This window comes from Oncorhynchus gorbuscha, linkage group LG16 (assembly GCF_021184085.1).
Source record: "Oncorhynchus gorbuscha isolate QuinsamMale2020 ecotype Even-year linkage group LG16, OgorEven_v1.0, whole genome shotgun sequence".
Taxonomy (NCBI): Eukaryota; Metazoa; Chordata; class Actinopteri; order Salmoniformes; family Salmonidae; genus Oncorhynchus; species Oncorhynchus gorbuscha.
This window is the reverse complement of record NC_060188.1, coordinates 42,215,348-42,242,118: the sequence shown is the minus strand read 5'-3', so window position 1 is coordinate 42,242,118 and position 26,771 is coordinate 42,215,348. Positions and strand designations below refer to the sequence as shown.

At 41.9% G+C, this 26,771-nt stretch overlaps 1 protein-coding gene across 3 annotated transcripts in view; it reads left to right on the top strand.

Annotated features, from left to right (window-relative positions):
• LOC123999158 (prolyl 4-hydroxylase subunit alpha-2-like) overlaps positions 1–26,476 on the top strand; it is a 32,730-nt gene extending 6,254 nt beyond the window's left edge. Inside the window, exons 2-16 of one of the 3 annotated variants that reach the window (XR_006832397.1) lie at positions 10,880–10,982; positions 13,081–13,177; positions 13,379–13,530; positions 16,055–16,192; positions 16,904–17,143; positions 18,115–18,314; positions 18,636–18,812; positions 19,025–19,095; positions 19,222–19,321; positions 19,546–19,599; positions 20,777–20,842; positions 22,255–22,323; positions 22,592–22,688; positions 25,946–26,087; positions 26,122–26,476. Coding sequence is in view for 2 of the 3 variants with exons in the window: in XM_046304628.1 (XP_046160584.1) it covers positions 10,898–10,982; positions 13,081–13,177; positions 13,379–13,530; positions 16,055–16,192; positions 16,904–17,143; positions 18,115–18,314; positions 18,636–18,812; positions 19,025–19,095; positions 19,222–19,321; positions 19,546–19,599; positions 20,661–20,714; positions 20,777–20,842; positions 22,255–22,323; positions 22,592–22,688; positions 25,946–26,016 (1,671 nt within the window). In the remaining variant the exon portion in view is untranslated. Of the gene's footprint in view, positions 1–10,879; positions 10,983–13,080; positions 13,178–13,378; positions 13,531–16,054; positions 16,193–16,903; positions 17,144–18,114; positions 18,315–18,635; positions 18,813–19,024; positions 19,096–19,221; positions 19,322–19,545; positions 19,600–20,660; positions 20,715–20,776; positions 20,843–22,254; positions 22,324–22,591; positions 22,689–25,945 lie in introns of all 3 variants that reach the window. The other 2 variants (XM_046304628.1, XM_046304627.1) reach the window with 2 other exon arrangements.
• The last annotated feature ends 295 nt before the right edge of the window (positions 26,477–26,771 follow it).

Below are 26,771 nucleotides of genomic sequence, written 5' to 3'. Positions count from 1 at the left end.
TAGCCTTAGGCCACATTTATTGTAGCTGGAACAGTTTTTTTCCCCACTAATATTTATATATTCCATACTTTTAGGTTTGTGTGTATTGTGTGAATTGTTAGATATTACTGCACTGTTGGAGCTAGAAACACAAGCATTTTGCTACACCCACAATAAAATCTGCTTATCATGTGAATGTAACCAATAACAGTTGATTTAGTGGGCTTACCCTTTGGTAGGAGAAACCTCACCACATAATCCTTCAAATAACCTGATAGTTGTCTGCTCGTTTGTTGCCTGGTTCTCCTGGTGATGCTGGTAGTTGAGGATGAGTCTTTCTTCGGTGCTTTAGGCTTAGCTCATGAATCTTTTTTTATTCTTTCCAGGACTTTAGCCTCAGCTGCTATTTCCTCATCTTTCCTCCCTTCCAGTGGAGACAATTCTTCCTTCTCCTCCTCCATTTCCTTTTCACCTGTCTTTTTTTCAGTCATCATCTAGCTAGGTGGACCATTGAAAGATTATTGGAATCTGTGTGTGTAGCCAGACAGGTGGGATGACTGACAATGGTGAAGGGGAACAGGTTGTCATGGGTCAGGTGACAGAGGAATGGAGGAGCCTGAGGCAGGAAATCCTTTAACCACAAAGTGGTATATTAACGATCACACCGGTGTGATTAGAACGCTTATTTAGAACGGCCAGTTTCGAATGACGCAACAATCAACACTTTTTTCAGAAACTATTTACACAGACACCGTCCTTACAAAGTTATGTCCAGAATGTGAGCAGTTTCGTTTTGGATGCAATGTTCAGACATTCACAGAAGTATCTAAAGCATAACACAATCATCCAAACCGGAAAAATGTAGGCTACATTTGTCCTAGCGCTAACTGAGGAAAGATTGACTAAACACAAGCTGGTCATATTTGTATAACTCTCAGCTGACAGACTACAAAATGAATTAGCTAATAGAAATGACTATTTATAATTAATCACATCACGGGTGAGCTCACCATTGATCGAAATAATTGAGTAAAACACTCTCTAGAAATCGAAAGTAATCCGATGATGGGTAGTTTCTACGCGCTGCCATGCTTTTTTTCTCTCACAGAAACCAAAGATCTGTTGGTCTATTTATGGTATGCATGTTGAAGGGGGTGTTTCGTTTACCTTCGTTCACATCCCACCATTCACTTTCTGAAGTTTTCAAAAAATTTGTGAACCCTTACTCACTTACCTCATTTATACCAATTTGTAAGTCGCTCTGGATAAGAGCGTCTGCTAAATGACTTAAATGTAAATGTAAATAACATCTTTGGTCCGACAACCCACAATGCATTGTATGTCAACAAACATGGCTTCACACACAGCTGGAATCAGCTTAGTTCATCATAATCCGTACAACCTTCAAAAATGTATTTTACACACATAATATGTAACCATTACAATCTATGCAAGAATCAGAATGAGTGATTTGTCACCGGTAATTGAAAACATGTGAATAAAACCGTAAATGTGTAAGTACAGTGGGGCAAAAAAGTAGTCAGCCACCAATTGTGCAAGTTCGCCCACTTAAAAAGATGAGAGGCCTGTAATTTTATTGTAGGTACACTTCAACTATGACAGACAAAATTAGAAAAAGAAATCCAGAAAATCACATTGTAGGATTTTTAATGAATTTATTTGCAAATTATGGTGGAAAATAAGTATTTGGTCAATAAACTTTTGTTATCTCAATACTTTGTTATATACCTTTGTTGGCAATGACAGAGGTCAAACATTTTCTGTAAGTCTTCACAAGGTTTTCACACACTGTTGCTGGTATTTTGGCCCATTCCTCCATGCAGATCTCCTGTAGAGCAGTGATGTTTTGGGGCTGTTGCTGGGCAACACAGAATTTCAACTCCCTCCAAAGATTTTCTATGGGGTTGAGATCTGGAGACTGGCTAGGCCACTCCAGGACCTTGTGTTTGGGATCATTGTCATGCTGAAAGACCCAGCCACGTTTTAATCTTCAATGCCCTTGCTGATGGAAGGAGATTTTCACTCAATCTCACGATACATGGCCCCATTCATTTTTCCTTTACACGGATCAGTCATCCTAGTCCCTTTGCAGAAAAACAGCCCCAAAGCATGATGTTTCCACCCCCATGCTTCACAGTAGGTATGGTGTTTTTTGGATGCAACTCAGATTTCTTTGTCCTCCAAACACGACGAGTTGAGTTTTTACCAAAATGTTATATTTTGGTTTCATCTGACCTTATGACATTCTCCCAATCTTCTTCTGGATCATCCAAATGCTCTCTAGCAAACTTCAGATGGGCCTGGACATGTACTGACTTAAGCAGGGGGACACATCTGGCACTGCCGGATTTGAATCCCTGGCGGCGTAGTGTGTTACTGATGGTAGGCTTTTACTTTGGTCACAGCTCTCTGCAGGTCATTCACTAGGTCCCCCCGTGGGGTTCTGGAATTTTTGCTCACCTTTCTTGTGATCATTTTGACCCCACGGGGTGAGATCTTGTGTGGAGCCCCAGATCGAGGGAGATTATCAGTGGTCTTGTGTGTTCCATTTCCTAATAATTGCTCCCACAGTTGATTTCTTCAAACCAAGCTGCCTAACTATTGCAGATTCAGTCTTCCCAGCCTGGTGCAGGTCTATAATTTTGTTTCTGGTGTCCTTTGACAGCTCTTTGGTCTTGGCCATAGTGGAGTGTGACTGTTTGAGGTTGTGGACAGGTGTCTGTTATACTGACAACAAGTTCAAACGGGTGCCATTAATACAGGTAACGAGTGGAGGACAGAGGAGCCTCTTAAAGAAGAAGTTACAGGTCTGTGAGAGCCAGAAATCTTGCTTGCTTGTTATTGACCAAATACTTATTTTCCACCATAATTTGCAAATAAATTCATTAAAAAATCCTACAATGTGATTTTCTGGATTTTCTTGTCTCATTTTGTCTGTTGAAGTGTGCCTATGATGAAAATTACAGGCCTCATCTTTTTAAGTGGGAGAACTTGCATCATTTGGTGGATGACTAAATACTTTTTTGCCCCACTGTAATTACCGCACAAAACATTTTCTGATAGTGATTTATCGATACAAGTGGTGCGTGCCGGGCAGTCAAACACGTAAGCTCTCACTCCTACTCTGAGCCATTCAATTTGGTTGTTTATGGATGTAGCTAGTGAGCTAAGCTGTAGCATTAGCAATCTCATTCAAAAGGAGACGACTCACAAATGTGGATATTCTGGATCTTTTTTTAAATTATGACAATGAGTCTGAGTATGAAACTCAGGACTCAGATTCTGACAGTGAGGAGCTGCCTCCCCAACCTTGTAGTCATTGAGAACCCTGAATCTGAGGACTCCTTGTCCACTGATGAAGTCCCAGGTCCCTTTGAAGTTGCTGGTGGTGATGGAGGGAGACCGACAGTGGATGAAGTACAGGAGTTCTGTGGTCGCTGGAAGCTCGCCAGCCATTTCACCCCTCCTGGCCCTGCTGTTTGCTTTGAGTCCCAGTCTGGAGTGCAACGTCCCTTGCCATTTCCATCTGCGGCAGAGTGCTTCAAGTTGATTCTGACAGAGGAGCTGGTGGGAGACAGTTGAGGAGACCAATCGCTATGCCTTGGAGCTACAGGAGAAGAGGGAGCAAGGAATGAGGGGGAAACTTGCTGAATGGGTGACAACCACAATTAGTGAAATGTATACTTTCCTGGTGACAGTCCTTCTCATAGGGATAGTAAAGAAGAACTCCCTAAGAGAATACTGAAGCACAGATCCTATCTTTGCAACTCCCTTCTTTGCCTCCCTCTATTCCCAAGAACGCTTCCTAGTTCTGCTGCGATGCCTGCATTTCGTCAACAATGCTACTTCCATCCTAAATGACCCATTATCAAAAATAAGAAATGTTCTTACCAGCCTGACATCAGTATTTGGTCAGGTCTTTGTACCATACAAGAACCTATGCATTAATGAGAACCTGATTGTTAGGGAAAGGTAGGCTGGCGATCCGTAAATATATTCCCTCCAAAAGGCACAGGTTTGGGGTCAAGTTCTTTCTCATGTGCGAAGTGAAGACGGGATTTGTCCAGGATATTATAGCTTACACAGGGTCCACCACTGACATCCAACATTATGAGGGGCTTGGGGAGTCTGGGTCCGTGGTGATGACCACGCTGGCTCCTCATCTCAGCAATGGACACACTTTGTATGTGGACAATTGTTACAGCAGTCCCACACTCTTCCAGCATCTGCTCTTCAACAGCACAGGGGCCTGTGGCACAGTCAGGTCGAACAGGAAGGGGATGCCAATGGCCACATAGTTCACCGCCAACTAGCAGGTGAGATGATTACTGAACATGGTATTTTTTTGTAAAGAGATATACAGTTCACATTCAAATCACATACAGAAACTATTACCGCAATAAGTCACTTACTTTGACAGAAACGCAGCCTGAATTTGAACCAGGGTGTTTGTAGGGACGCCTCTAGCACTGAGATGCTGTGCCTTACACCACTGTACTACTTGGGAGCCAAGGCCAGGGTAGCTTTAAAATACAACGCAAGCAAATACTTCTCTGATGCTATTAGCATTGCTTTACAGAGCTAATAGAATAATGTAGCTAGCTACATAAGCACGATTGAAAATAACACCATAAAGGTTATGAAATTAGTAACGTTACCTCGCCTGTCCGTGGTTATAAGGAATATACACAAATATATTATGCTCCATACATACAGTGAGCTACAGTAGAAATGACAAACTATTATAATAGTTTTTATTATATTATAATAATGTAATTAGGCACTTACTTTGATAGAAACGTACACATTTCCAAAGTTGTTATTGGTAACGAAAACAATGACTGCGATGCAGGCAACAAACGGAACATTTGAACACGTGTTCCGATCCTATTCAGATGGGACATGTGCAAGTGTCTGCAGACTTGAACTGCGCAAACAATTTGCACAGTTCAATGTGATTAAATGTACTGTTGCGTAACAATTACATTCTGGAAAGGAGAGAATGTTCTAACATCACGTGCATAAAAAAACTCACACTGGGGAGACCGTTGGAGATATTTGGAACATGAAAGGTTAAGATTTATTTCACTTGCTTTGGCAAAGTAAACATATGTTTCCCATGCCAATGAAGCCCATTGAATTGAGGGGATAAAGGAAGAGGAGAGTGAAGAGGGAGACGAGAGTGGAGGAAGTGGAGGGAGAGGTAGAGCACATCCAAGAGGGGAGCCTACATTTCATGGATTGTCTCTGCACCAAGTTCCAGCATTCACCCTTGTACCACACCGCCTGGGCCTAAAGTGACAGAGACAGAAGTTTCGGAGTTGTTCTTAAAAGTGGTAGTAATTTATATCTGTTCCTGTGCTTGTAATGGATTACAACAGGAAAATGGGTGGGGTTGACCAACTGAGGAGCTATTTACAAGGATGCACAGGCGGAAAATGGTGGAAGTATGTGTTTTGGGGGAGGCTCAACATGGCCATCGTAAATGTCCACGTTGTGTGGGAAACCCCTGCAAAGGCCCTCTACCAGAAACCGCAGGCGCTGGTCCCTGAAGGCATTCAAATGCAGCTTGTGCATTCACTTTCTGATGTGGCAGAAAGAGGGGAAGCAAAAGTGTGGTACCAGGGTGTGTGGACCGAGTTGTAGCTCATTTGAAAGCAGGTGAAGTTTTGTAAAGGGTTGCGTCAATCGAATCTGGTATCAGGATCAATATTACACTGAGTCACCGATTGTATACTATGTTTTTTTATTAGCTAATCAATAAATGGTCAATGCAATTTTTGTATATACGGGTCTGCTATAACACCACGCAGGGTAGAACAGAGAACTGGCCAACACCCTAAAGATATCTTCTTTAAATACTCTGACAGTAGTAGTTCCTGCTTCCGATCTGGCCTGTCAGAGTAGAGATCAAGTGTGGTTTAAACTTACTCAACCTATGTTGATTGTTGGCGCCCAGGCTGGTCCCAGCCCCCGGGCACTCCCATTGACAGGTGTAGTTGTTGCTGGGCAGAATATCTATGCACTCATACCCGAAATACCGTTATCTCACATCTGGTTCTTGTTACTGCTAAGTTTGAGTTCTAACAAAAGACAGTCTGTTTAACTGCCTACGTTCTGTACGTGTCTCCCACAACTCATGATGGCTGCCTACACCTCAAGGCCAGACACAGCCCTTCCGCTAGTCACACCATATATTGCAAAATGTTGCTTTTAACATACACAGACACCCTCATGATAGGCCAAGCATATTTTCAATCCTCACAGTTTGAAGGGTGCAAGAGAGGGTGTGTGGTGTGCATTCGGAGTGGACGCAGGGCAAAGACTGGGAGATGTGTAGAAACCTTTGTGCACTCTATGTGTTCTGTGCCACTTTACAGGATGGGGCCGTGCTTCCAGAAGTTCCATGACATGTTGTCGGCTAAATGCAAACACTAAAGTGACTGTGTGAAATATGAATTTGTCCTACAAATATTTGGTCTCTGACCAGATGTTGTGTTTTGTATCTTCTCTCTTTATTCGGTCTCTATCTAATACTCTTTGCATTCACTGAATTGTTGTCAAAGCAGGCTATTATTATAACATTTTGTGTAAGGCCTAGTCTGTACTAAATCTTATTGAGAGAGGTTACCTACATTTTTAAATAGTATTTAGCATTTTTACATTAAGAATGGTTGTCAATCAAATAGCCTGCATTGTGTGGGTTTTGAAATACTTTCTGAATATTGTCCTTTGGTCACATTAAACATTTATAAATAATAATATATTCTACTTGGTACATTTTGAGTGAGTAATAGTCAAATTTACTAATTTTTAATACACTAGGGTTTTTTGTTGTTGCGTGTTAATAATTTTTCAATCGTGAGTGAATACAAAATGGAAGACAGAATTACTGTTATTCCTATTGACATGAATGTGGTGTTCATGAGATTTTGGCTCCATTAAATTGATTTACATATGGTGTTTCTATTCAAAGAAAAAAGTAATATTTTCAGTAGCCAATATATTGCCTGCCTAAAACATAATGTAATACATTTTAAGTCCTTCAAAATATAAACTACATATATTGATGGTAGAATATAAACTTAGACATTGGCTACTGTGGGTGGGGTCACAGTAATTCAAAGAATAGTGACAAAGGAAATAAAAATGCTAGGCAGAGCATGCCCAAAGGGAAATTGGAGCAGAAGAGACCATTTAAAAAAAAAATCTGCTGAAATTATGTTCTGCTCCTCGCTCCACACTCGCCCACCTACATGCTCTGGCATTCAAAAGCAGCCAACTCATGTCAATGAATAGAATCAGTGAATGAATGGCTGCAGCAACCATTACAAGGTCTGACAAGCCGCATAACAAAAGATGCCTAATATAGACAAAACAACAATTATGTCATTCAAACAAGATAAGTCATTCAAACGTAGTATCTTGAACAATTTAGTTTAAAAAAATATTTTTACTAAGTTGCTCAAACCAGATACTAACTAAATAATTCCTAGAGTCTAAGTGACTTATTTTTTTGCCTTGGGCTTCCATAAGAAAGTTCAGTGAATCCTCCTCTTTTAACAGTGGCCATCAAAAAAGCTTTCAAAGGTGTTTTTTCTCTCGACTGCATTCATAATGTTATAGGCTACAATAACTGGGCATGCACATTTCTCTCCCTATTTGGCACTCGCAATTTGAATACACCTCGAGGAATATTATGTTCTCGCACAGAATGTGACAGGCTGAACAATTGAATAGGTCAACTATTCTACTATGGAGTTTTCTCACTCCGCTGTTGCTTACTCGTGTTGTTGGCTGTGGAAAATTTTGTGTGGACAACATTTAAAATGTTTTTAGCTCTGCCTGGCTCTCAATTTGGATCATACGTACCAGGTCCTGGACGAATTTAACCCCTGGGGCTTACTGGATCTCAGCTCATAATAAATACTGGAAAGGTCACTCACTACCCTATCCTGCTCTGGAATGGTTCAGAGCTGTGTTCTTGTCAACTCAAGTAACACCAAGAAAATGTGAAAAAATATGACAAATTTGACCAGTGTGCTGCAGAGATGGAAGGGAGAAATCAGTCGGGCCTCCCTGTTGGGACCTCCTTAGGTGAAAGGGGTTGTGGGATGTATGTTCTAGCAGTGTGTTGTGAGGAATGAGTTAACATTAGGCTATGACAGAAATCTGGAAAGGTGAAGTCTGAGGCTTGGGTGGGTTGTCTCTGCATTATCTCAGCCTGGGGAGGGCGGTGTGCTTTGTGTATGATCATGCCCTTTTATCCAGCTTCACTGATTCACTTAAGCTGATGATATATTTCTACACAACAGTTTCACTGTGTGTTCATCCCAGCCCGAGGACAATGTTAAGTTGAAAGAAATATGATACAGTATAAGCCTGTTTGTATTAATGCAAAATGTACTGTAGTATTTTCACTTGTATCAGTACACAAAGAGTACGGTAGTGTATTATTTACTCTCTAATTGGACTTGTGAATTGGAGATTTCCCCTACTGGAATCTGACTGGCCATAGACAACCATTGCTTGTACAAGCCAGATGCTCTTCCATGGAACTTCTTTCAGCTGAGCTCCAACAGCATTAGAACATGCCCCAGATGGAGGCATCTGCTGAGTAAACTTTTCCTGATTTCTCAGTCAGAAACTTTTTACTATGTCCTCCAAAGTAAGCTCCTACTGCACACGGTGTCCTCTGTCCTTTCAACACCAATGGTTGCAATAATGACATCATATTCTTTGTAGCGGTGGCAAGGCAACAGTTTAGCAGTAGCTGCTAAATGAATATAGGGGGAAACCCCGCCAATGGTCAGAACTGCAGGACTAACCCATGACTAGCAAAACTGTGAGTGGGAGGTCAGAAGAACTCGAGGCGTGGGATGATGGTGCTGAATTCACAGTGCACAGTATTCAGTTACTCAGCAATTCCACATCTACACACTAGTTCGGACATTTGGTAAATACCATTTAGTACTGGTAAGCTGCTCTCTAACCAAATATCTGCCTTTATCATGAATGTATCAAATTCCACAATTGCTTTAGCTTTTTGCATTTCTTTTAATCTGTTAAATTTGAAAGACTGCCACAGTCATCTACGTAGTGCCTTAGCTCGAAGTCACTTCTGTTCCTCCTCCTCTTCCCTTTCTCATAGCATCTGTCATTGTCCCGGAAGGATCTCTTTTTCTGGGAAGTGACTGTTTCCCTCCATTCCTCACAAAAAAATGTTGGACTCATCTGGAAAGGCTCAAGGGATTGGTTTTATTTAGATTTTAAAAAACTACGATTTGCCAAAACAGCATTTTCCACACATATAAATCTATCCATACATTCTGCTCTCCACGGTCAGTGTAAACAATTTGAAGCATAATGTAGGACTAGTGACAAATATTTAAGAATGTTTAAATCTATTGTCAAAACTTTGTAAAAGCCTGACATAATCACTTTGCAATTATGCTTCAAATGAGGTAGTTTTGACTGTTGGGTATCTAACATACTGTGTTTCAGCAGGTCGTTGGCGATAATCCAAAATTAGAGTTGGATTAAGGAGAAGCTAGGAGTACAGTGGTTCAGACAGAGTGTGAAGTGAGCTGTGCTTAATTAGACAGACCTGCGGGTAAACAGTCCTCACTGAGGAATGTTGTGGTGAAGCAGCTGGGGAGAGTTTAGACACTCTGTGCAATGCTGCTTCACGCCCTGTATAACCCCACTGTAAACTCCCTCTCTGAACTATGTCATGTGTGTCTATGTCAACAGTATTTGGGATTTTATACAGGAAAGAGAAAGCGGAAAAGGTTATTTTGTCTTTGGTCGAAAGACTACTTCTATCAATCAAGTACTGTAATTTCTCTGTATGTGTGAGCCAGACAGGTTTACAGACTTCTTAACCATTAAGGAAGCAGATGTGACTGCTTTCTAATAATACGCTCTGCCCTGTCCCCTAACCCATGACCCAGACATACAATAGTTGGTAACCAGACCTTTTCCATTGAACATTTTAAGTAATTTAGCAGACACTCTTATTCAGAGCGACTTACAGGTGCAATTAATGTTAAGTGCCTTGCTCAAGGGCACATTGACAGATTTTTAACCTAGTCGGCTCGGGGTTTGAACCACCGACTTTTCGCTTACTGGCCCAATGCTCTTAACCGCTAGGCTAGCCGCCGCCCTTTAGCAGGGAATTTGTGAGTCTTCACCCAATGCTCTGCTACAGATGTAAGATCTTAATTTGAGTCAGTTTGCTACAGCAGGAAAATCATCCTGCAGCAACAGGAAATGTGAATCATACGGATTATAATGAACAAAAATTGTTATAGGGGTTGACCGATTTTTCGTAAGGGGAAAATCAAGTCTTGAGATTTCGAAGTGGACCATTCCAACTCTTTTTAAACCTCATACACTGCAAGTTAAAAATGTCCTCCGCTGCAAGAAAGTTCTCCTGCAACAGGGTGAACAAATTAAGATCCTATGATCAATGAAAAGACTGATTTATAGACTCACCCTATGAGTCATCATTTCTCATCAGTCATGTGGCGGCCCAGCCCTCGGTTTTGCTTTTGCAGCCATTTTTAGACTCGGATGACAAACCACCAGACTGCACAGGGCCTCCAGCTGGTGGGTAATGGCTAACAGAATAGTAAAAAGCCTGTTGGAAACTATGAACACACAGCACCGCAAGCTTTTTCATAATGAAGACATTGCCTGTTTTTTAAAAATATAGTTTCAACATCACATCTCTGATAGTACAGTAGCCAGTGTGGATCATTAAAATGGATATGACCGACTGACGTGCCTGTCTTAATTGCCCATGAGAGGATACATAAAGTTGTAATTGAATTAAATATAATGACTTAACTGATGTGATTGTATGATGTCATTGCAGGTCTTATCTACCAGTACAATGAGGAAACACCTGTCTCTCAGAGCCCTGGCTCTGGTTTGCTACTGCTTCTGGGGCATTCAGGCTGAAGTCTACACCTCTATAGGTAAACCTACACTAACGATCAAAAGTTTGGGGTCACTTAGAAATGTCCTAGTTTTCCATGAAAACCTACATGAAATGAGTTGCATATTGAATAGGAAATATATTCAAGATGTTGACAAGGTTATAAATAATGATTTACATTTTTTTTTAAATAATAATTGTGTCCTTCAAACTGCTTTTGTCAAAGAATCCTCAATTTGTAGCAATTACAGCCTTGCAGACCTTTGGCATTCTCATTGTCAATTTGTTGAGGTAATCTGAAGAGATTTCACCCCGTGCTTCCTGAAGCCCCTCCCACAAGTTGGATTGGCTTGATAGGCAAACTGCTCCCACAACAGCTCAATAGGGTTTAGATCCGGTGACTGCTGGCCACTCCATTATAGACAGAATACCAGCTGACTGCTTCTTCCCTAAATAGTTCTTGCATAGTTTGGTACTATTCTTTGGGTCATGGTCCTGTTGTAGGAGGAAATTGGCTCCAATTAAGCGCCGTCCACAGGGTATGGCGTTGCAAAATGGAGTGATAGCCTTCCTTCTTCAAGATCCCTTTTACCCTGTACAAATCTCCCACTTTAACACCACCACTAAAGCACCCCCATTGCCTCCACCATGCTTGACAGATGGCATTAAGCACTCCTCCAGGATCTTTTAATTTTTCTGATGTTCTTTGTGATCCCGAACACCTCAAACTTAGATTTGTCTGTCCATAACACTTTTTTCCAATCTTCCTCTGTCCAGTGTCTGTGTTCTTTTGTCCGTCTTAATCTTGTTTTTTTTATTGGTCTGTCTGAGATACGGCTTTTTCTTTGCAACTCTGCCTAGAAGGCCAGCATCCTGGAGTCGCCTCTTCACTGTTGACGTTGAGACTGGTGTTTTGCGGGTACCATTTAATGAAGCTGCCAGTTGAGTACTTGTGAGGCGTCTTTCTCAAACTAGACACTCTAATGTACTTGTCATTTTGCTCAGTGGTGCACCGGGGCCTCCCACTTCTCTTTCTATTCTGGTTAGGGCCAGTTTGTGCTGTTCTGTGAAGGGAGTAGAACACAACGTTGTACGATATCTTCAGTTTCTTGGCAATTACCAAGTACCCTTTACCATTACACATCTATAAGTAGGCCTATACCATTACCCTTGTATATGTGACATGACACCAGTCAACCTTAGTTTCTGCATGACCTAATTCCTGTCATAAATCATCTCATTTAGAATTCTTAAGTCTATAGGATATTGAATTCAGGATTCCTGCTTTTCCATGCATGTTGATGACGCTGCATTTGCTGTGTCCAATATGCTATTGAGAAGAGAGAGCTTCTTTGTCTTAGAGTTGACTGACGTTCTTTCTCTCGCCAAACCTCCAGTGTTCAACAGGCTTCTAAAAAGTATCCGGAAAACAATTAGCTAAGTCTCTGAACTCACCTCACATCTGTCCAGCATAGCTATCAAATGAAGGAAACACCTGCTATAGACAAGGCTTAGGATAGTTTACAGGATAAGCAAGTCGCAGCAGTTCTTTTTTTCGTCCAATTTCTAAAATAACATGGTGAGCATAATTTCACTGAAAGTGGCACCATCAGCCTGCATAATGTGAGTTAAAGTAATCTGTGTAATTTATATACTTACGTTGGCTGCCACTACCCTAAGATATAAATATTGCGTGAAGCTGTTTCGCTTTCCTTCTGGCAACAGCATTGAGTTCACTCTTGACTGTTTAGTGTTGCTCTGGAATTGAATTCTGCAAACCGCAGCATTCCCACCCCCCTTACCCCAAGAACCATGGGTATTTGGAGTGGTGTTGTGGTTGGACACATACCGGTAATTCTATACAATCACATACAGGTTGAAACTTTTCACTTACTGAAGTCTGTGTGAGGAAACCTTTTATTTTCCGGACAATGAAACCAAAACATATTCTACGTCCTCCACTTTCCCTCCAGGAAATGATGATCATGGCAAAATACTTGATCTGGTTGCCGAACACATTTATTGCATAGATGCAGTAGTCTATAACACAGAACACAAAAGCTTCAGTGTATTTAATGAGTCATCTCCAGTTTCATATTCACCATGGCCCTTTTTTTTCTCTTTCCACTTTCCATTAGGTCAAATGACAGACCTGATATACACAGAGAAGGAGTTGGTTCAGTCCTTGAAAGAATATATTCAAGCAGAAGAGTCCAAGCTTGCTGCTGTGAAAAGGTGAACACGACACTCTGTAACCATAGTGCTAATAAAGGCCACTTTGATAGCCATGTATTCAATTATGTTAATTTGCCAAAATAAGACTAGACAGAATAAGCCCATTTTGAGGAATTATCAATAATCAGATTGTAGCACGATTAGAGATCATTGTGTACTGTACTGAACCTGACAGTTTTTCCCCCCTGTGCTGTGTTGTAGCTGGGCTAACAAGCTGGACGTACTGACGCTTGCCTCCACCTCAGACCCAGAGGTCTACCTGGCCCACCCCGTCAACGCCTACAAGCTGATGAAGAGACTCAACACCGAGTGGTCCGAGCTGGAGAGCCTTGTGCTGCAGGACCCCTCAGATGGTAAGATGGGGTCGGTGGGAGGGAGAGGTTACAGCTTCTATATAGCTCCTCTGTGTGTGGGTGTGAGGAGGCTTGTGGAAAAGAAGGTGTGAGGCCAATTCTGATCCATCATGCTCCTCCCCGACATCTGCAGAGTAGAGTTGGCGTGAGTAGAGTGGAGCTGAGAGAGAACACAGGCTGTCTTCTTTCATGTGCAGCTGCATCTTTCCTCTGTTGACATTGGCCACGTCTGCAGTGTATGAGACCGCATACCACTGGTATGACAAAACATTTATTTTTACTGTTCTAATTCCGTTGGTAACCAGTTTATAATAGCAATATGCACCTCAGAGTTTGTGGTATATCAAATCAAATGTATTTCTAATTGTATATGACCAATGTAACATGGCTAAGGGCTGTATCCAGGCCCTCCACGTTGCCATATACCACATCCCATCGTGCCTTATTGCTTAATTCAGCTAGAAGTGTGTCCCTGGAGAGCTCTTAGCCACTGCGTGACTAGCATCACAGTTTACTCATTCCAAAAAGTGTTGGGACACCGTAAAGTCCATGGAGAATAAGAGCACCAGCTGCCCACTGCACTGAGGCTTGGAAACACTGTCACCACAGATAAATCTACGATAATCGAGAATTTCAAGAAGCATTTTTCTACGTCTGGCCATGCTTTCCACATGGCTACCCCTACCCCGTACCTTCCCTACTATGCAATCTGGTTTCCGAGCTGGTCATGGGTGCACCTCAGCCACGCTCAAGGTCCTAAACGATATCGTAACCCCACAGTACTGTGCAGCCGTTTTCATCGACCTGGCCAAGACTTTCGACTCTTGTCAATCACCGCATTCTTATCGGCAGACTCAATAGCCTTGGTTTCTCAAATGACTGCCTCGCCTGGTTCACCAACTACTTCACAGATAAAGTTCAGTGTGTCAAATCGGATGGCCTGTTGTCCGGACCTCTGGCAGTCTCTATGGGGGTGCCACAGGATTCAATTCTCGGGCCGACTCTTTCTCTGTATATATTAATGATGTCACTCTTGCTGCTGGTGATTCTCTGATCCACCTCTACGCAGATGACACCATTCTGTATACATCTGGCCCTTCCTTGGACACTGTGTTAACAAACCTCCAAACAAGCTTCAATGCCATACAACACTCCTTCTGTGGTCTCCAACTGCTCTTTTAAAATAGTAAAACTAAATGTATGCTCTTCAACCGATTGCTGCCCGCACCTGCCCTTCCGTCTAGCATCACTACTCTGGATGGTTCTGACATAGAATATGTGGACAACTACAAATACCTTGGTATGTGGTTAGACTGTAAACTCTCCTTCCAGACTCACATTAAGCATCTCCAATCCAAAATGTACGTCTAGAATCGGCTTCATATTCTGCAACAACGCCTCCTTCACTCATGCTGGCAAACATACCCTCGTAAAACCGACTATCCTACCGATCCTTGACTTCGGCGATGTCTTTTACAAAATAGCCTCCAACACTCTTCCCAGCAAATTGGATGTAGTCTATCACGGTACCATCCGTTTTGTCACCAAAACCCCGTATACTACCCACCGTTGTATGCTCTCGTTGGCTGACCCTCGCTACATATTCGTCGCCAACCCCACTGGCTCCAGGTTATCTATAATTCTTTGCTAGGTATAGCCCCACCTTATCTCAGCTCACTGGTCGCCATAGCAACACACATCCGTAGCACACGCTCCAGCAGGTATATCTCACTGGTGATCCCTAAAGCCAACACCTACTTTGGCAGCCTTTCCTTCCAGTTCTCTGCAGCCAAAGACTGGAACGAATTGCAAAAATCACTGAAGCTGGAGACTCATAACTCCTTCACTAAATTTAAGCATCAGCTGTCAGAGCAGCTCACATATCACTGTACCTGTACACAGCCCATATGTAAATAGCACACCCGACTACACTATCCCCATACTGTTAATACATTTTTTGCACCCCAGTATCTCTACTTGCACATCATCATCTGCACATCTATCACTCCAGTGTTAATGCGAACTTGTCATTATTTTGCCACTATGGCCTATTTATTGCTTTACCTCCTTAACTTTACTACATCTGCACACACTGTACACAGATTGTTCTGCTGTGTTATTGGCTGTACGTTTGTTTGTCTGTAACTCTTGTGTAACTGTTGTTTTTGTCGCACTGCTTTGTTGTATCTTGGCCAGGTCGCAGTTGTACATGAGAACTTGTTCTCAACTAGCCTACCTGGTTAAATAAAGGTGAAATCAAAAAATTAAATAAACATTCTCTAGTTGTCTTGACCTCACACACTACATTATCACACATCATAGCAGTGCACACCAGGCAACTCCAATGCAGATGTTCTGTGCTGTGATGCCTTCGACTCATTGTTTGGTTCCCTATTCCCTATATAGTGCACTACTTTTGACCAAAGTCCCTATCAAAGCCCTGGTCAAAAGTAGTGGGTAGTGTGGTATTTGGGACCTTTTCACTGCTTCGCTCTGTGTCCTTATCACTGTGTTCCCTCCTCAGGGTTCATCTCCAACATGACTGTACACAGGCAGTACTTCCCTGACGAGGAGGATGAGAAAGGTGCTGCCAAGGCACTGATGCGTCTCCAGGACACGTACAAACTGGATTCAGAGAGTTTCTCCAAGGGCAAACTGCCTGGTGAGGCTCTATCATCTCTATCATCTGAACAGTCACTGAAACTCTGCCATGGAAGATTCCAGAATCCTCCAGGTGTGTTCAGCACAGTGGCTGCACAGTGGCTGCATCCCAAATAGCTCCCTATTCCCTACATAGTGCAATACGTTTGATCAGAACGCTGGTCAAAAGTAGTGCACTATGTAGGGAATAGGGTGCCATTTGGGATGTAGACGGTGTGTGAGCTGAGCATTTCTCAGCCTGCCCTTCCACCACTACCAGACTGCAGAGAACGGTTGCTCTTTTGTCCAGCCAGATGTTTACCCTCTCCAGAAATGCAAGCTCAAACAGAACAGTTTTGATACCGGGAGCAAATGCTGTTTCCACACATTCACTGTGTATATATTTTATGACAAATGTGCATCTTATCCTAATATTGCACAACCCACCATGTCCGGGAGGGGAGGTCTGTCAGAAAAAGGTTGCAAAAGCAAATTGTTTTGATATGACCCTCTTACTGCTGCTATAGCAACGTCCACTACAGTATCATAACACCATTGTGGATTTATGGAGCACTCTTATGTAGTAACCTCGTAAGCAGTTGATAAACTGCTCATAAACAGCTGTCTTATTAATGGATGTTATTATGACATGCTACCAGGAGACCTCAAACAGAGCAGAATGGTGCTGTATTGACAAAAGGGTGCATTATACTATGCTATACCATACCTGCAGGCGTGCACCACAACGCCATCCTGACAGTGGATGACTGTTACGACATGGGGAAGACGGCGTACAACGAGGCAGACTACTACCACGCGGTGCTGTGGATGCAGCAGGCCCTCAGGCAGATGGATGCAGGGGAGGAGCACGTGGTGTCCAAGGCCGACGTCCTGGACTATCTCAGTTACTCCGTCTACCAGATGGGAGACCTGCCCCGTGCCATCGAGCTGACACGCCGCCTAGTGGCCATCGGTAGGACTCACACGCCCTGTTTCCGCTGTTTCATGTGTTTGAGGTGTTTGACAACAGGAGAGATGTCTTACTCTCTCATAGCATCTTTCACACACATTCTCACTTTCTCAATCTCTTCTACTCTCACTCTCCCTCACACATTCTCTTTCATGCATTCACTCTCCCTCACATACTGTCATATTTTCACATAATCACCCTCTCAAAACCTCTCGTATTTGTCCAAAGTTACAGGGTGTAACTCTGAGTGCTCACGGTTTGCTAATTTGAGCTGCATCAGGAATGTTGTTGTTTGTTAATGGCTGCAATTATGGAGTTCTGGTTACTTTGCTTAAATGTGAAGTTGAATGAACCGAACCCAAGGTCAACAACTAGTAAGATCTACCAGCATATTTACCAAGTAAAGAATCAGATTTAAAATAATAACATTAGCTGCTGTAGTTAGCTAGAGCAACATATTGTTGGGTAGTTGTCTCTATTTTGGGTATCTTTTTTTACAGCTGTCTGTGACCCCCAATCCCCAGTGTGATTGTGGCAGGAAAAGTGCTACTTTTAACTCTTCAAAGCCTTTGAAGTTAACAAAGGGAAATACCGTACTAGGGAGATGGTATAACATTTTTGTTTTAGAGGTTCCTGTAGCTGAATGCCTTTTTGCTATACTGAATTAAATGCTTTATCATGTCTCTCATCTCATAACATGTAATGTTGAAACGACTGACTCCAAACACCACACCGCATCTTATTTCAGACATTCAATGTTAGTGTTTAGGCCTATTTCCCTTGATACTCAAAACGGATTCATTTTGTATGGTTGAAGTAGCATTGCACAGAGAGAGACAGTTCCTTCTCACTCAAACCATTGACGAGAGTTAAATGTTGTTGAATTGTGCCGTGCCTTGCCATCACACAATTCCCTCATATTCCCCCATGTCCTGTTAATCTGCCAAACTGCATTACCCATGGTGTCCTTACAGACTCTAGCCACCAGAGGGCAGGAGGGAACCTGCGCTACTTTGAGAAGCTGCTATCCAAGCAGCTGAAGGAGCTGAACCAAGAGGTCCAGGAGCCGGCCACAGAGGAGCCCATCCAGCTGGGGACCTACAAGAGACCCAAGGACTACCTACCTGAGAGGGAGATCTACGAGGGCCTATGTAGGGGAGAGGGAGTCAAAATGGTGAGACCGACTGACTCTTATAACGCACAGACAGTGTTTTTAAAAGTAAGGAGCATGAGATGTAGCCTGTTCCCAGTGTGTGATATCATGTCAACTCCTTGTCACTCGTTGTCATGGTGTGACAAGGAGTGACATGGAGTTGAGAAGAGAGCAGAAGCAGACGGGGAGCTAAATGAGATGGTGTCAAAAGGGTGATTTCTAAAAGAGACAGTTATTGTGAGGGAACTTTTAGAGCGGTGCGGTAATTTGACAGGGTTTTGGAGAGGAGCTGTGAGTTCCGGTCTAACTTCCCACACCCTCGACCCATCCCACCCCATCCAGACCAGTGCGAGGCGCAGCCGGCTGTACTGCCGCTACCATGACGGGAACAGGAACCCTCGCCTGCTGCTCCAGCCCATGAAGGAGGAGGACGAGTGGGACAGCCCACACATCGTCCGCTACCTCAACGCCCTTTCAGACTCAGAAATTGAGAAGATTAAGGAGCTGGCCAAACCCAGGGTGAGAAGAGCAGAGTAGCAGCAAACCGGACCAGCAGGGCCACTATTACCTCACAGATGATCTATATTTTTTAGATATAACACTGTACTGTATGTTTCAGTGGTAGTATTGAAACATTGTATCATAAGGTGGTGAATGTCCAAGGGAAAATGAGATGTTACAAGTGCTGTATGTCAATATTTATTCCTACTTGTCTGTAAATCTTTGTATAGCTTGCGAGAGCGACTGTTCGAGACCCCAAAACAGGCGTTCTGACCACGGCGAACTACAGGGTGTCAAAAAGGTGAGTCATTATGGGTAAAGCAGGGTTTTGTGGTGCCCTCTGTGGTTCATGTTTAGGTATGCTTCATGTCTGGGTGAATGAGTGGTGGTGGTGTTGTGTCGAGTCAGTGGATCTGTTGTCCTTCAGTGCCTGGCTGGAGGGGGAGGAGGACCCTGTTATTGAGCGTGTCAACCAGAGAATCGAGGACATCACAGGCCTGACGACTCAGACTGCCGAGTTACTCCAGGTACACACCACATACTATATAAGACTGTACATGCATTCTACCTGTTAAGACACGCATATTACCTAACACTGGATACTATTTTCTGGTGGCCTACTGCAAGAATACCCCTGTTCACTCTTTGAAACTATACTGACAATCTTAACAGACACCTGGTTTTGTGTGACTAGTCTTAAGCTTCAGATGTTGTTAAATAATTCAGCTTCTTCTCTCTTTTCACTGAACAGATTGCTAACTATGGGGTCGGAGGACAATATGAGCCACATTTTGATTTCTCCAGGGTAAGGGTAACCTCTAGACGGCCTACAATTGCTCTCTGTTGCATCTGAGAAGGGATGCAACAGGCACGCAATGGTTTATCCTGCTGGGTTCTATGGAGAAAGTATGTTTTTACCTTGTATGTTGACCTGTGCTAAAAAAAATGACTTCCGTAGCACACACGTTTACGGTGTTAGCAGTCAACATGCAAGACATTGTCTAAGACAAATGTAGACCTATAAAGTTTTGTCGGGGGTTCTCCATCTCATTGACCATCCACTGCTAGAATGGTGTGTAATCTAAGAGAGGCCCTGAATTCCTATATGGTAGATTGACAAACGAGACCTAGGTATTATCTCAAATGGCACCATATTCCCTATATAGTGCACTACTTTTGACCAGGGCTCTTGGACGCGGCCCTAGATGAAGGGTTGAGTCACAGTTCAACCACGTCCATAACCCCCGAGTGCATCTTCCTATAAGGAGAAGAGTCTCTAGTAATAATATACAAGTGTAATTTAGAAAATCATCATATTTTTGGACATGATCAAGTTTGTCCATGCATGCTGGCTTTGATATGTGGTGATTGAGTTATGGAATTCTTTAAAAACACATTCAATACACGGTCAGAAGTTGTTTTATTTTATGTTTCTGGCACACAAAAAATCACAGCAGGATGAAGATTGCATTTTTAAACTCGGGCACAGTTTAAGGTTTTATAGTGAGTAATGTGTGTAGGTTTCTTCTGTCTGGAAGGTTTCAGACTGTGTAACGCAAGATTCCCGGGGCCACCGCCCATTTATAGACAGTGCACAAAGTATCAATTAACTTCATATAAATATATCCATATTAATCAAATCTAATCATCTACATTATTCTATATTATATTCAATATGCTAAATATTCAGTAGTAGCTCATATTGTGTGAAATTGGTTAGGTCTCACAAATTTTTCAATGACTATGTTAAGTCAAACAGTTGTTAATAATCAATTTAGTTATAGATGATTGATTTAGTGCCCTAGTGGCGGGATCCAAGAGTTATTCATTTCAGTCTGGGTTAAAAGTTATAAACATTTGTTGCAGCGTCCTCAGGACATCATGGTCGATGGAAATAGACTTGCTACCTTCCTGAACTACGTAAGTACATGTCTCTGTGTTTTTTCCAATGTGTGTTTTACTCTCAAATTTTATCTTCATAGAAAGATGAACCTGATGCTTTCAAAACATTAGGCACTGGAAATCGTGTGGCTACTTTTTTAAATTACGTAAGTATGCGAATCCAGTTGCTGCCGTCAATTTACAGTAGCAGTTACTGATTTTAGATTTTGACTCTTCTTTTTTGGGTCTCCATTTTGCATAATTATTGTTTTTGGCAGATCCATGAACTCTATTTGAATATTGGACTTCAATTGATTGACATTTCCATGTTTCTCAACCATTTGACAATCCGTGTTACCGCATATTCATACCATCACTAACCTAGTAGATGGTTGTCGGGGAAAAAAGGTGATCAAAAACAGGACATTTTCCCCTTGGAGTCTGTCAGTCAATTTCAGTGCATATTGCGTCGTGTTGTACCCCCCCCCCCCCCCCACAACATGCTCCCTTGTTTCTTGGTCCATGCTTAATACTGTATGCGTGATGTGAGTGTAAATAGAAGAAGAATGCCACGCTTTGCAAAACTACAGTGCTTTTGGGTCACTTAGTTTTCTGCTGCACTTCTGTATAGTTGAATGACTGTCTGTTATGGACTTGGTGTTGCTGTATAATGGTGTGTAATAAACATTATGTTTAGTGTCATTGAACAATTTGCCATAGTTTCAAGACACTTCTTTAGATCGTCAGTGGCCTTTACGTTGCTACATGTTATTGTTTTATTTAGATCGTCAGTGGTCTTTACGTTGCTACATGTTATTGTTTTATTTAGATAGTCAGTGGTCTTTACGTTGCTACATGATATTGTTTTATTTAGATCGTCAGTGGTCTTTACGTTGCTACATGTTATTGTTTTATTTAGATCGTCAGTGGTCTTTGCGTTGCTACATGTTATTGTTTTATTTAGATCGTCAGTGGTCTTTGCGTTGCTACATGTTATTGTTTTATTTAGATCGTCAGTGGTCTTTGCGTTGCTACATGTTATTGTTTTATTTAGATCGTCAGTAGTCTTTACGTTGCTACATGTCATTTTTTTATTTAGATCGTCAGTGGTCTTTACGTTGCTACATGTTATTGTTTTATTTATTAGATCGTCAGTGGTCTTTACGTTGCTACATGTTATTTTTTTATTTAGGTCGTCAGTAGTCTTTACGTTGCTACATGTTATTTTTTTATTTAGATCGTCAGTAGTCTTTACGTTGCTACATGTTATTTTTTTATTTAGATCGTCAGTAGTCTTTACGTTGCTACATGTTATTTAAAAAAAATTAAGATCACTTTATTCGTCCATTGGTCACATGGTCCAATAGAAATGTCACTTTGCTTTATCCCAACCCCTCTGAAAGACACAAGTACACATGTACAGGTTGGAGCAGGGGACTGCCACACTGGGCGCCAGTAACTTGTATCATTACGCGCCTGTTAAAACAGTGTATCCTTTTAAAGGCAGTACACATTTCTTACAGTATAGTAAACTGTATATCAGTAAAGCCAGCTGACAGGGTTGTGTTTTCCCTGACAGATGAGTGATGTTGAAGCGGGAGGAGCAACTGTGTTCCCAGACTTTGGAGCAGCTATCTATCCCAAAAAGGTGAGAGAGAAACCATTCACCTACTCTTAGACAAGTACAGCCCTCATCACTATAGGGCCATGTCACCAGGTCATGAAAAACTCTAGATGAAAGGCTCTAGATTTTCCTGGTCAGGTCACATGGTCAGGGAAATCACCTAGCCCTTTTCATCAAATATATGTAACCCTGGGTTGAGATGGCACACACTATCTTATAGTGGGCCATCATGTCGATGCAGTGGTGACTTACATGTACTGAACAGGTATGTCTCCTCTATGTGTGTCCACAGGGAACTGCAGTCTTCTGGTACAACCTCTTTAGGAGTGGAGAGGGAGACTACAGGACCAGACACGCTGCCTGTCCTGTGTTAGTGGGATGTAAATGGGGTGAGTTGGATGAAGAGTTTAATCCAAACTCACAAGCAGCGTCTGGTGTCAGTCATTTGATGTGTTTCTTTGTCTACTTCCTGTTCGGTGCTCCTTGTATGTATCTCTCACATAGGCTGCAATCAAACCTTCATAGGAATGTTACCTCAGGGTCGTTCCACATCAAAAACACAAGAAAGGAGATTGACACCCACCATCTCAGATTGGTTTGAAATCGTTTCTGTAGTTAGAAACCTGTAGGATTTGCATTCCTGAAACATTAGGTCAAAATATAATTTAGTCTTTGAGAATTGAAGATAGTTGATTGCACCCAAATTGGCCATTTTAATTTATATGATTCATATAATATTCAATAGATATCTGTTTTGGACCTACATTCTTCCAAGCAATGAGAAAGCCATGAGGAATCCCCCAAAAATTACGAAAGCCATCCCCACACCTCACACCAATCCCACCCCAACAACCAGTGTTCAGTATCAGTTCTCTGTGTTTGACAAGTAGTATGCAGCTGCATCTTGGAGTATTGTTTATTCATACTATGTAATGTATGTTCCCTGTGAATCTGGTGACGGTTATTTCCCCCTGTTCAGAGAAATTAGTCAGTGAAGTCACTTATTTCCTGTTAAACTTTGTGAAAGTACCAGGTTTTGACCACTAGATGGTTCTGTTCCAGCTATACTGTCACACCTTTTTACCAATTTTGCTGGTCACTTGTATATATTAAATGGATCACAACATTTTCTTTGCACCTTTGGGTATAAAACGAATTGCTCATGGTAAAAATACTATAAATGATGTGGTCCTACAAGCCAAGACAGTTCTACATGAAATAGATGTTGTTGATATTCTCTTAGCAGCCATTTTTGGATTCCTCATGTCTTACTTATTGGTAAGAAGAAGTTTGGTCCAATTTGGAGGTTGGGTACTATATTTATTGAATAATATAGGAATTCTATCAAATAAAATGGCCAATTTATGTATAATCGGTTAGCTTAAATTCTCAAAGATCAAATTATCGGAATGCTTATCTTATCTGAGATGGTGGGTTTCATGGCTTGTGGAAATGACGTGGAATAACCTGCAGTGTTTGTTTTTTGAAAGTCTGCCTGCACATACACTTACAGTGCCTTCAGAAATGACTTTTTTGTGTTATAGCCTGATTACATTCAGATTTTCTTTGTCACTGTCCTATACACAATGCCCCATAATGTCAGTGGAATTACGTTTTTCAAATTTTTACAAGTTAATTAAAAATGAAAAGCTGAAATGTCTTGAGTCAATAAGTATTCAACTCCTTTGTTATGGCAAGCCTAAATACATTTGCTTAACAAGTCACATAATAAGTTGCATGGAGTCTGCAAAAAAAAATGTGGCAAAGCAATTAACCATTTGTCCTGAATACAAAGTGTTCACTGAACAAAATGTAAAAGCAACATGTAAACTTTGGTCCCATGTTTCATGATCTGAAATCAAAGATAGCAGAAATGATCCATATGCACAAAAAGCGTATTTCTCTCAAATGTTGTGCACACATTTGTTTACATCTCTGTTAGTGAGCATTTCTCCTTTGCCAAGATAATTCATTCACGTGACAGCTGTTCCATGTCAAGAAGCTAATTAAACAGCATGGTCATTACACAAGTGCACCTTGTGCTTGGGACAATAAAAGGCCACTCTAAAATGTGCAGCTTTGTCACACAACACAATGCCACAGATGACTTAAGTTTTGAGGTAGTGTTCAATTGGGGTGTTGACTGCAGGAATGTCCACCAGAGCTGTTGCCAAATAATTGAATGCTAATTTCTCTACCATAAACTGCCTCCAACGTTGTTTTAGAGAATTTGGCAGTACGTCCAAGCGGCTTCACAACCGCAGACCACGTGTAACCACGCCAGGACCTCGACATCCGGCTTCTTCACTTGACGGCTCTTCTGAGACCAGCCACCCGGACAGCTGACGAAACTGTGGGTTTGCACATCTGAAGAATTCCTGCACAAATGGTCAGAAACTGTCTCAGGGAAGCTCATCTGCATGCTCGTTGTCCTCGCCAGGGTCTTGACTTGACTGCAGTTTGGCGTCGTAACCGACTTCAGTGGGCAAATGCTCTCCTTCCATGGCCACTGGCACGCTGGAGAAGTGTGCTCTTCACGGATGAATCCCAGTTTCAACTGCACAGATAGCAGTGTATGGCGTAATGTGGGAGACCAGTTTGCTGAACGTTGTGAACAGAGTGCCCCGTGGTGGTGGGGATATGGTATGGGCAGGCATAACTTACGTACAACAAACACAATTGCATTTTATCGATGGCAAATTGAATGCACAGAGATACCATAACGAGATCCTGAGGCCCATTGTCGTGCCGTTCATCCGACGCCATCACCTCGTGTTTCATGTTTGTGATGCTCTGGATCGACGTGTACAATAGTATGTTCCAGTTCCCGCCAATATCCAGCAACTTCGCACAGCCATTGAAGAGGAGTGGGACAACATTCCAATGCCACAATCAACAGCCTGATCAACTCTACGCTGCATGAAGCAAATTACTGGTTTTCTGATCCCTACCTTTTTTTTAAGGTATCTGTGACCATCAGATGCATGTCTCTATTCCCAGTCATGTGAAATCCATAGATTAGGGCCTAATAAATGTATTTAAATTGATTTAATTATATGAACTGTAGCTTAGTAAAACCTTTGAAATTGTTGCGTTTTATATTTTTGTTCAGTATACTGAAAACTATTGTCTAGGATTGATCCACAATCAATTTGACAGAACTTGAAGAATTTTGAAAAGAATAATGGGCAAATGTTGTACAATCCAGGTGTGGAAAGCTCTTACAGACTTACTCAGAAAGACTCTCAGCTGTAGTTGCTGCCAAAAGTGCTTCCAAAAATATTAACTCAGGGGTGTGAATACTTATGTAAATAAGATATTTCATTTTCAATAACTTTGACATAATGTCTAAAACATGTTTTCAGGTTGTCATTATGGAGTGAGTATTGTGTAGATGGGTGAGATTTTTTTGTTGCCCATTTTGATTTTAGGCTATAACACAAGAGAATGTAGAATAAGTCAAGTGGTATGAATACTTTCTGAAGGCACTGTACTTCTGGAATAGGAAGCATCTACCTGTGAGTGGAGTCTTCCTGGTAGTTGTAGGTTTTAACAGAGCCCTAATCTCACACATTGGAGATACTTGAGACTTCCACTGAATTGAGACTGACATTGACATACTGTACTTTATTTTATCTGTTGCCAGTGTCCAACAAATGGATCCACGAACGAGGTCAGGAGTTCAGGAGGCCATGTGGCCTGACAGAAGTGGACTGAACTTGACCTCTCACCCCTGACCCCTGGCTGGAGGAGTACACTCCACCTGCAGTGCCTGAACTTTTGATTGAACACACACACACACACACACACACACACACACACACACACACACACACACACACACCTACTGTGGTATCCATTATGGCTTTTAACAATGATCTGAAGCTTGGGAGTCTGCAGAAACTATGCAGATAAAGAGAAATGGATATGTAGCGTTAAAGTCTCTGATTTCTTGTTTCGTTTACATGTTTGTTTAGCATTCAGATGTTTCATACAAAAATGACTTATGCATAACCACATACTGACTGCACAACCCTATCAGAACATACTGCTTCATCTTATTCCTGTTCATTTACATTTTGTATTTATAGACTTCTTAAATTATTACACTGTATGATTGTGACATTTTTAAAAGATGGAAAATGTGGAGCAGAATAAACGGTGTATTTGATTAAAAGTGCAGTAGGCCTACATTCACTATTGTGATGGCTGATCTCTTGACGGCTCTGTCAAATGTACGTTGTTATGAGGTTTTGCCCTAACCTATTTTATGATGACATTTTTCTAAATTAGCCTAAAATCGGCGAAGGCTCATGATTTAAATCGGACTGCCTGATAAATCCCATCAACGTTGCCTGCATGATCTAAGTGCAAGAAAAAAGGACTAGTCATCCGATATGAACCACTTCAGGAGTTATACACTAGAGGGTCAGTCTGTTTGTGCTATCCTGCCAACTCCTTGTCAGTCATTG